The 11761-nt window shown below is 41.0% G+C and overlaps 1 protein-coding gene and 1 long non-coding RNA gene across 3 annotated transcripts in view; one reads left to right on the forward strand and one right to left on the reverse strand.

The window, feature by feature from the left end:
* Positions 1–11658, forward strand: part of cntn2 (contactin 2) — a 45839-nt gene extending 34181 nt beyond the window's left edge. The window contains exons 11-17 of one of the 2 annotated variants that reach the window (XM_079680900.1): positions 2450–2579; positions 3518–3668; positions 7109–7236; positions 8136–8311; positions 9061–9181; positions 10428–10586; positions 10838–11658. In XM_079680900.1, the coding sequence (XP_079537026.1) occupies positions 2450–2579; positions 3518–3668; positions 7109–7236; positions 8136–8311; positions 9061–9181; positions 10428–10586; positions 10838–11016 (1044 nt within the window). In that variant the 3' untranslated portion in view covers positions 11017–11658. The remainder of the gene's footprint in view (positions 1–2449; positions 2580–3517; positions 3669–7108; positions 7237–8135; positions 8312–9060; positions 9182–10427; positions 10587–10837) is intronic. The other variant, XM_079680899.1, reaches the window with a different exon arrangement.
* Positions 1–11761, reverse strand: part of LOC307039104 — a 514347-nt gene that overhangs the window by 61764 nt on the left and 440822 nt on the right. The gene's annotated exons all lie outside the window — the stretch shown is intronic.

Raw genomic sequence — 11761 nt, forward strand, 5'->3', positions numbered from 1 at the left:
TTCTCTTCCACCTTTTATATAATATATATAATATAATAATTGTTTGTTAGATGCTGCTGCAAAACATATTCAAGTTGTTCAAGTGTAAATTAGTCTTGTATCTTAATTCACATGTATGAGTATAATGTGGTGAATGAGAACACACATAATAATAATAATAATAATAATAATAATAATAATAGATTTATTTTGTTAGCGCTTTTACAGGTGCTCAAAGTCGCTTTACAGAGATAGCGAAAAAAAACAAAAAAACATGATTGATCTACTAGATCAGGGGTTCCCAAACTTTTCAGCCCGCGACCCCCAAAATAACAGTGCCAGAGACTGGCGACCCCCTGTCGACGGGTGGTGGGGGAGTTTTTTTTCAGGTCTGTATACAACATTTTAATTGTTTTATTATTATGTTTATGGTTGTTATTTGTAGGGCTCTGTCCTAATATTTATTTTTGTTTTAAACTATGTTGAAAGATTAGTTTAATATCATTTTTTGATTTTGCTATGAAATTCTGAATGAAAGGCTGCGCGCGAGACTGGTTTTTCGCTGGGTTGAGTCGTGTGGATTTTTGAGTGAGATGCGGCACAGCAGCCTGTCAGTTTACTCTTGCTAGGTTAGTTTGGCTATTATCATTTATATTTATCTGCAACAATGGATATCAGGAAGTGGTTCATGAAAGGAATATGGCAACTCAGCGCTAGATGCAGGCAGGCACATTAGAAGAAATCAGTTACGTTACCAACGAGTTAGCAAGCCAGCCAGGGACAAGGGAGGCTGGCAATCAATTATATTTTGAAGAGAAATTGACTCAAGCCAGCTCTCTCACAAACTCCTGCTCTGTGCGCAAGCAGACTACTGCACACGCTATCTGCCTCGCTCAATCTCTCTCTCTCCCTTTCTCCTTCGCTCAACCTCACTCCACCCTGTGTGCGCTCCTCAAGTTTGCCTGCATGCTTGCCCAAGTTGGCACAGCGTTACAAATGTGCCACAAAACCAACCAATGGATGCAGCCTATAATAAGACCGTCAACAGCCTTATGGCAACCTAAAACCCCTCTGTTTCCGTAAAAACAATTCACGAGCGCCTCCCTCAACCGATGTGTTTTTTAGGATTTCAAGAATCATATAGAACAAACAATGGATGTATTTTATGAACATTTATCCATGCTGAAAGTAGATTTAGATGTGTTAGGAGTGAGATAGAGATTATTATCTAATATATGCATCTGATGAAGCATCGCATGAAGTCTGTTGATGATCAGAGGCTGTTGTTGGGGCTGCATAAACGTTTTTTTCATTTTTGTTTTGTAGACAGACCATGCAGGCATCAGAGAGTTAAACTTGGGCCTGCGACCATAGTTTTATTGTATTTTGTTTTGAAAATCCACAGCGGAGGTTAGTGTCGTACTACATGCGGTGTATTTTGCATATCTCTCAGTAGCCAACAATCTGTGAGTCTGTTGGCTCGGACATAAACTCGTGTTTAAAATAATACTACATAATAAATGTAGTCTACATTTCATAATAAGAGGTGTAAAACCTGAGAGGATTTTAAATCGCATTTGAAGTAAATGCTTATACAATCTGTATTTGTATTGTTGATTTAATGTGTGAACGAGGCGATATAGAGAAGGTTAAGCTGTCATTATTAGGCTGTAATTTGTTATATACTGTTGGAATGGGTAAGCAGGCCTATTGTTTTTGGATATTTGTGGAGTTAGGTGGTCCATGAGTGTTTTTTATTGGTTAAGTGGTCCTTGGTATGAAAAAGTTTGAGAAACACTGCGCTAGTGGATTGTCAAAGGGGGAGCCTCGTTGCGGGGAAATTATACAGATAGCTAGTCCGCCCCTGAAAATGTTTATGCAAACGTTATTATTAATAATATATATTTTTTTTTAATTATAAAAAAATTAATACAATTTTTTTTTTTCTTTTTAATTTTCCATTTTTATTTTGTAATCGTCTCGCGACCCCCACTCTGGGTCTCGCGATCCCCCGGGGGGTCGGGATCCCCACTTTGGGAACCCCTGTACTAGATGAATGTGGATTTGTCTTGCCTATGACATGATTTATTTTGTAGCAGTGTGATGCCTCATGCACACAGGAATGTTCTCCAAGATCACATCACCATGTGGTTAGTAAAAACCAGTGTCATCTGTCCCATGTGAATATGCCACTCAGAAAGAGGACATACACTATTAAAATATTAATGAGGGCCATGAAATTATTTGTGTATATATATAAATATTCAGGAAACTTATCAAGCTGCGAAGTATAGAGACTTTAACTGAGGATAAAACCATAACAGGTGGAGATCAAAGGTGAACAGAGTTTAAATTCCCCCACAGCACAGCACACAGTACACACGTGCTTTGTGTCACAGCTGACATCCTTCTTACCTCCCTTCACTCTATTCCCTTTCTACCTCACACTTTTCCCTACTCCCCCCCACAGGACCGGGTATTGGTGAACGGGGCTCGTCTGAAGATCAGTAACCTGGCCCTGGAGGATTCTGGGATGTATCAGTGTGTGGCTGAGAACAAACATGGCACCATCTACTCTACTGCTGAGCTCAGAGTTCAGGGTAGGGAGTCCAAATGCTGTAGTTCCTCTTAAGATCCTACAATAAAACTGACATGTCTCAGTGAAAGAACAATATAACTTGTAAAACCATTAAACATTCACATCTACATCAGCCCAAAGCCCCTGTCACACTGTCCCGAAATTGACATGAGATGGACATACGATAAAGGAAATGTTCAAATTCGGCTCTGATCGTAACAACATCGGGCCATTCATGAGGGCATCTTAAGCCATCGTATGACCGCCGGTGGAGTTTCTCAGGCTCCGGCAGCAACTTCGCGAGCGGTGGCAAAATCTTTGGCATGCCAAAAAATTGCCGAAGGACCTTGTGAAGGGGTGGGAAATGCCCGATGGCACCGATGATCAGACGAAGATGACACGATTTCACTTTGACTTTGATTTGATTTTTTTTTTAATGTAAATAACCCAATTTGTGCTCTGTGAAACTGAAAAGGATATTACTTTGTTTTTGTTACTTTCGTTGCAGTTGTATGTCTTAAATGTAATTTAGGTTAACTTCCTGTTTTATTTAGATGCTTTTATTTTGAAGGCAAGTTGACAGGAAGTTGTTGTTGCTATGGAAACAACATGACAGAGAAAACGTAATATCTTCTACATATAAAGATGGAGAAAGTAAAGAACAAAGTCTGAAAATATCGGTACAGTATTATAGTACTTTAACATAATTGTTTTTGTTACTTTCGTTGCAGTTGTATGTCTTAAATGTAATGTAAATGTTGCCTTTGTGTGGTTCGGGGCCATCTTCGTGCAAAATTCACAATTCCATATTCGTGTGTCCATCTGGTGTCAATTTCAGGACAGTGTGACAGGGGCTTACATTCTCCTCTACAAAGCTTCCTTGGATTTATGAAAGTCTAACTTTAATATCATATACCTCTTTGTTGTTGTTGCGCCCCCCCCTCACTGCTGTCCTCACAGTTCAGGCCCCAGACTTCAGGTTGAACCCAGTGAGGAGACTGATCCCAGCAGCCAGAGGGGGGCAGGTGATGATGGAGTGTCGCCCCCGAGCCGCCCCCAAACCCAGCCTGTTCTGGAGCCGAGGGACGGAGCTGCTGATCAACAGCAGCAGGTAACACCACCTCATCCTCAGTAAATACATACACACTGCATCACTCTAACGTAGCTCTAAACTCTTAATAAAGGGCAGCAGCATTATTATGGGCTGGACAACTTTTCCATCGTGCTATTTTTTACTGTTCTTTAACGAAGGGTTAGTGGACACTTAGAGAAGCCTAAATATAGCTCACAGTAAACATAGATCCTAAAGTGCCTGGAACATGCTAATGTCTCAGTGGTCCCCATGATGGGTGGAAGACGGGTATGTAGAATAACCTCGCACAGGAGCCTGAAAAGCGTTCACATATGTAAAATAGTTGAAGCATTTTGAAAACTAACTCATTATTATGAAATACTATGACATCACTCCATAATAACATTTATTCAACAGTCATTTATTCATTATGGCAGTTTTCCCAACAACACATTTCATGCTCTGCCCTCTTTACTTTCAGCCAATCCAAACCTCTTTCACTCTAAAACTAGCAAGGCAAGGCAAGTTTATTAATATAGCACCTTTCAACACAAGGCAATTCAAAGTGATTTACAGAAATGAAAGACATTAAGATCATTAAGAAATAGTGCAAGCTCCACAACTGCTAACAATCTCAGCCAGTTGGCTCCTGCTAGCCAGAGCAACAAGAACGCTCAGGTTGTTCTGAATCCGCTCATTACAGTTGCTTTAGATAATCACTTACACGGATAAGATGGGAATACAACCACTGTCCACTGTCAGTACCATTCCTTAAAGTTAATTGTAATGTTTTACAGATGCAGCTTATTCAACACAAACTGCCATAACTGTATATTAATAACACACTTACAAGGCTGCACATATCAACTTGAAACAAACCTATTTTATACTTTATTTTTGCATTTTTGTCCTACTAAGACAATATCAGGGTCAAGACATATTCTTTCTAGGTGCAGTCTCATAAAGCGTTGAGTTTGCACCACTTGTGTTAATACAGATGAAAAATGGCTTATGATGCTGTATGTGTCCCATATAAATAATGTACTGATATATCAGATGACACTACATTCTCCTGATAGTGTGATCATTGCAGAAGCCTCACCCTGCTCCAAAATAAATCAACAAAATCCCCCGTCCTATCCAAATGGCATAATCTTCAGGGTGAGATGCAGCTCATTGAAAGAGAACTGTAACTGATGAGAAATTCAGAAAAAAACAAGATGCTGACATGTAGGTGAGATCAAAAGCAATTCTCCACAGTTTAATGTATGAGTTGGATGATGTATTGCTTTTGATTTCATCACATTCTATCAAAGCATCATGACAAATGAATCAAAAACATCGTATCTATCTTACTAATTAAGACAGATATGAGTCAAAGTTTAAGATAATCACAATCAAAAGCATCAAAATCCAAAAATATTTCCCAGTCCTAAACCTAAATAGATTAGATTAGAAAAGACTCAGCTTTATTTTAAATGCACATAGTACATTGAAAGAAAGTTTTCATCCAACCAGAAAGTACGAAGAGTAGTTCAAGTGGTTGTGGTTACATTACATTCACATATATGGTTACAGTATCAAAGTTGTTGCATGTGAGGCAAGGTACAGACAGATTTGTATACAAAAATCAAATACATATTTACAGATAAGGTGCAGGGTTTACAAATATATAAGTTACATACAGTTGTAAAACAAATAAAAAAATACTGGAGGGGCTGACCCCTGTGTACATGTTGACCCACCTGTGAATGAATCATTGTTTTAGTTGTTTTGACATAATAAACGGTGTATTTGTGTGTTCTCTGGGATGTGCATTTAGCTAAATTGTCTGTATGCTGTATACTGTATATACTGTATAAGTGATTAGATTATCCTCTACCAAATGTCAGTTGTTTGACATCCTGTATAAGGGTTAAAGCACTCTAAATAGTGTGGATGACACTACTTACTTTGTGTGAGTTACACCATCCTCTTTAAGTACAAACGCATCCGTCATTCAATCAGTCATCCAGTCATTCAGTCATTCCGTCAGTCATCCAGTCATCCTGTCATTCAGTCATCCAGTCATCCAGTCATTCAGTCATTCCGTCAGTCATCCAGTCATCCTGTCATCCAGTCATACAGCCATTCAGTCATCCAGCCATTCAGTCATCCAGTCAGCCATTCAGTCATCCAGTCATTCAGTCATTCCGTCAGTCATCCAGTCATACAGCCATTCAGTCATCCAGCCATTCAGTCATCCAGTCAGCCATTCAGTCATCCAGTCATCCAGTCAGTCATTCAGTCATCCAGTCATTCAGTCATTCCGTCAGTCATCCAGTCATCCTGTCATCCAGCCATTCAGTCATCCAGTCAGCCATTCAGTCATCCAGTCAGCCATTCAGTCATCCAGTCAGTAATCCTGTCATCCAGTCATACAGTCATTTAGTCATCCAGCCATTCAGTCATCCAGTCAGCCATTCAGTCATCCAGTCAGTAATCCAGTCAGTCATCCAGTCAGTCATTCAGTCATCCAGTCATCCAGCCATCCAGTCATCCAGTCAGTCATCCAGTCAGTCATCCAGTCATCCAGTCAGTCATCCAGTCGTCCAGTCATTCAGTCATCCAGTCATCCAGCCATCCAGTCATCCAGTCAGTCATCCAGTCATCCAGTCAGTCATTCAGTCATCCAGTCGTGCAGTCATTCAGTCATCCAGTCATCCTGTCATCCAGTCATCCAGTCATTCTGTCATCCGGTCATTCAGTCATCCAGTCAGTCATCCAGTCATCCTGTCATCCTGTCATCCAGTCATTCAGTCAGTCATTCAGTCATCCAGTCAGTCATTCCGTCAGTCATCCAGTCAATCATTCAGTCATTCCGTCAGTCATCCAGTCAGTCATCCAGTCATTCAGTCATCCAGTCAGTCATCCATCCAGTCTGTCATTCAGTCATTCAGTCAGTCATCCAATCATTCAGTCATTCCGTTAGTCATCCAGTCATCCAGTCAGTCATCCAGTCAGTCATCCAGTCAGTCATTCATTCCGTCAGTCATCCAATCATTCATTCATTCAGTCATTCCGTCAGTCATGCAGTCATCCATGCAGTCATCCACTCAGTCATCCAGTCATTCCGTCAGTCCTCCAGTCATTCAGTCATTCCGTCAGTCATCCAGTCATTCAGTCATCCAGTCAATCATTCCGTCAGTCATCCAGTCATGCAGTCGTCCAGTCATCCAGTCATTCAGTCATTCAGTGATTCAGTCAGTCAGTGCTGGAGCAGTAGAGTGGGTGTTTCATCTCAAGATAAAGCTCCCAGCTAAGATGAGCAGCTGTTCCTGGGTCTGTCAGTCTGTTGGTTTTGGATTTGAGGCTATCAGTGAACAGGAGATGTGTCTGCCAGAGGATGATGCTATGATGATCTGACTTGACATTACCTGATAAAGATTGTAATATTTATGATTGACATACTTGTCATACTTATGCTTGTGTGTTCTCAGAGTCACAGTCACTCCAGACGGCATCTTATGGATCCACAACATCAGCAGGGCAGACGAAGGGAAATACACCTGCTTTGCTGAGAACTACCTCGGCAAAGCCAACAGCACCGGACACCTGTCTGTCAGAGGTACACACACACACACACACGCACGCACGCACGCACGCACGCACGCACGCACGCACGCACGCACGCACGCACGCACGCACGCACGCACGCACGCACGCACGCACACACACACACACACACACACACACACACACACACACACACACACACACACACACACACCCAGCACACTGCAATGGCAATATCCTTGTCATCTGAAAAGTGCAACAAAGCAATAAAATAAAGTTTGAAATGTCAGCTCTAAGCAGTGTTGACATGTTTCTCTTCAAATATAAATATATATAAATAGTATAACACTAATTATTCCAAGACCAATAAAGGCTCATATTCAATATTGGCTTATTTGCTTATTGCAGGTATCATATTCGATGTACTGTATATGGCAAATAACTGGGTAATTTATTTTAAATATACAGTACATTGATTATGATATCTGCAAAAACAGATATATTGAGAAATTTCGCTTTTTTTTTTAAGTCTGAAATCTGTTATACTTTTGGAAGTACAATTCTATATTATAGTAAAGGAATTAATATGATATTAATAAAGACCAAAACACGTCTGTGTTTTACACATTGGGACATTATGTTAGAAATATGAGGTATTACATTCAAGTTGTGTTATTTATCTTTATACGTCACTTAATATGTCACTTTATATGTCAAAGAGACATTTTAGTCTGATACTAAAAACGTCAACAATGTATTTTTCACAAAACAAATACATATTTTTATCAAACTCTGTCTTTCTATATCCTTTTTGGCATGAAGTTACAAGTTATTAAAAACACACACAATTTATAAAAGGTTTATGTTATTATCCACCAATTGAAAACTCATTTTCAACAAGTTTCTGTGACCAGTTGTATCTGACGTAGCTTTTATTTTGATCCCTTCCAGATGCCACTAAGATCACGCTGGCCCCCTCCAACGCTGACATCAACCAGGGGGACAACGTGACGCTGCAGTGCCACGCCTCCCACGACCCCACCATGGACCTGACCTTCACCTGGGCCCTCAACGGGGGCTTGCTGGACCTGGAGGACTCGGCCGGGCCCTACAGCAGGGTGGAGGGGGTGAGTCCTGGGGGCCAGGAGAGAAGCTGCTGGGAGGGTGGAGCTCTGGAAGACCTGCCCAAACTTTCTACCAGAGCTCTAATATAGTGTTGGTTCAAATATTGTTTGGGGGGGTTATGTAGGAGTAGAGAGCATGTGATGGATAAACACAGTGTGATGGACCCTCATTAGTTACACAAAGGCTACAAAATACACTAAAAGGACTGAAAGGTTGACTTTAAATAAATGTATACAATACATACATACATCCACTTAAATATATACATACAGACATATACACACATTAAGAGGTATAAAAAAAAAAAGGATGTCACATCAATGAATATATAAAAATATCTCTCTAAACACAATTTGGACACACAGTCCTCACGCTAAAGCCTGGAGGACATATCTAATATACACACCAGGTTTCGCAGCGTTTTCATCTACAGTGAGACCACGCCACTACAGCACACTACAGGAGTTCTCCAGCAGTAATAAGTCAATTCCAGACGACAGGTTGGACATTTCTCAGTACCTGAACACACAACCTGGCAGAAATAAGCTCCTAATTGGAATTGGCTATCCATATTACCTCCCTGCTTCTTTCTTTGGAACTGTTTCATTGTTGATGTGATGAGACGCAGCTGAAATGAGCTCCTTCACCTCTTCAGCATGCTGCTCCTCTTCACTGTGTTTCTTTTGTCTGTTGTTCTCCTGACTCACACACTGTTTAACTCTTTGTTTGATCCCACTGTGTGGCCTTGCAGAAAGAGAACATAGGAGACCTGCTGATAGTGAACACTCAGCTGAGTCAGGCAGGGATGTACGCGTGCACGTCTCAGACGGTGGTGGACAGCGCTTCAGCTGCAGCCAAACTGGTGGTGCGAGGTGAGAAAGAAACATTAAGCCAAAGAAATGAATGTCAAAGTGAGGCTTCACTACAGAATACAGGGAAAGGATCATGGACACAAGTCAGAGTGAAAGCATGTCATTGGAACCAGCTCTCTCTAATGTGGAATCTAATGTTACTTACTGATAACCTCTTTTAATACAGAATATGTATATGTAATGTGTTGTTGAGCAGTCTTTTAGAGCTGTCAGTCTGTCGGAAATCAGCCGATCTACCTGAGAGACTCCCAGGCTGTAGTGCTTCCATCACTTCCTGTTTAGTTTGAGATAACAACATAGTTCTCTTTGAGCTGTTGATAAAAACTACTTCAGCGTATAGAGAATACAGGCATGTTTGCATTATTCTTTGTTGAGGACAAACAGTGTCAGCAGCAATAACGTTACAGGTGATCCAATGTTTGATTTGATTTGCATTTTAAGAAATTATTGATTACAAGGCATACAAAATAAACATCAAAATACTGCATAACAATAAAAAAATCCGGTTAAGAGAATAAGAAAATAAAAAAGGATATATATATATATATATATATATAAAGCTGGATGGATACAACATTACAACTATGTTTTGTGTTCTATAACTTCCCTTTTTCCCATCTTTAATCTAAGATATGGCATGGTTCATTTTTCCATTTTATACATTGCATTTACTAGATTCTTCCATTGTGAGTTAATTCAATTATTATCTTCAACCAACTCCTTGTAATTAATTTAATTATTGCTATTCTTATAACGAAAAATACGTAAGAATCTTTTTTGTTATTTCCTCTGATGTTTTTACAAGTACAGTATTAATAGGTAATAGTTGATGAATTTTTTAATACATAATTTGATGGTTTTAACTGTGTCCAAAAATCCCACTTCACTAAGCTATTTAGGGCAGACACTGTCTCAGTTGTCAGGAGAGATCTCATCACATGAGCTGAATGTTGGTTTGAAGTGAGAATCTGCTAAATGGCTTGCAAATCGATCAGATAATTAAGTGAAGAGTAAAACATTTCTTACTAAATGTATAAAAGCTCTCCCTAGAGGAAAATCCTGTGAAGTCAATCACAGCTGCAGTAACTGTTTGGTTCAACCATAGTTTATTCTCTGAAAGAAAGTGGCGTTTGAGCGTAAAGTGTAGATGTAGCAGAGTCCAGCAATGATCTGCTGCTCCACATGATCCATGTGTGCACATCAGCGAGCACTGATCAAAGCCCTGCTCCTCCTGTGTTGCGTGCAGCCCCCCCGGGACCCCCTGGTGGTTTGTTGGTGAAGAACGTGGCTGAGGCTTCAGTGGAGCTCAGGTGGAGTCGTGGCTACGATAACCACAGTCCCATCGGAAAATACATCATCATGGGCCGGTCCTCACTGTCATCAGAGTGGAAGAAGATGAGGACAGGTGTGTGTGTGTGTGTGGTGTGTGTGGTGTGTGTGTGTGTGTGTGTGTGTGTGTGTGTGTGTGTGTGTGTGTGTGTGTGTGTGTGTGTGTGTGTGTGTGTGTGTGTGTGTGTGTCTGTGTGTGTGTGTGTGTGTGTGTGTGTGTGTGTGATTGTGTGTGTCGAACTTGTGATCAATAGAAACATAATCCACATCCAATCGTAGTTGAAAAACAAAAAAACAAGACATTTCCTCTCGTCTCCTCCTGCACAGACCCGGTGAACATTGAGGGGAACGCAGAGTCGGCTCGTGTGATTGGTCTGATGGCCTGGATGGATTATGAGTTCAAGGTCATCGCCAGCAACATCCTGGGCAGCGGAGAGGCCAGTGTGCCCTCACACACCATCCGCACCCAGCAAACAGGTGAGGGGCCACAGGTCACATCGCACTGAAACCAATGGCAAACAGTGGAAGTCATTTTATATGTAATGTTTGTCCTGGACTTCACCACCACCCTAACCAAAGCCTGTTAAAAAGAGCACTGCCATAACTGCACTCTACTGACAGTCCTGATACATAAACAGGTTTAGGAGTCACAGATTACATGTTACAAGATTACGTAATCAGGATACAAAAAAAAGGTAACTTTATTCCCTGACAGTTACATTAAAAACATGTAATCAGATTACTGTAACTAGCAGGATTACAGTGTTACAATTAGGGCTGTCAAGTTAACGCGTTAATAACGCGCTAACGCAATTTTTTTTTAACGCCACTAATTATTTTAACGTGCGATTAACGCATGTGTATTTTTCCTCGGCCCGCCCCGTAGTTTCAGAGCCCAAAGGCTTGACCTTGTTGTTGTTAGTTTGGATGGTGGGAGATTCAAGCGAGAGATATGGATACAAGAAAAGGTGAACAGCAAGCCAAGCACACAGCTGATGCTGACAGCGCCGCCCCTGCCGCTCGCTTGCGCTCGAAAGTTTGCCGGGGAGACGCCTGGACAACAACAGCGATAGCTAAATGGGTGGCTACAGCTTAACATTGTAGAGTACGAGGGGCTGCGTTAGATCATTCGGATCGCATCCAACGTGTCGACTTCACATCACAGCGCATTATTGTGACCCACTGTGGGAACTTCAGTCTCGTGCTGTGACTGTTATGAAGACAGAGGAGCGGCATTTTGCCGACAACTGT

The sequence above is a fragment of the Notothenia rossii genome (genome assembly GCF_949606895.1).
Source record: "Notothenia rossii genome assembly, chromosome: 5".
In the NCBI taxonomy this organism is placed as follows: domain Eukaryota; kingdom Metazoa; phylum Chordata; class Actinopteri; order Perciformes; family Nototheniidae; genus Notothenia; species Notothenia rossii.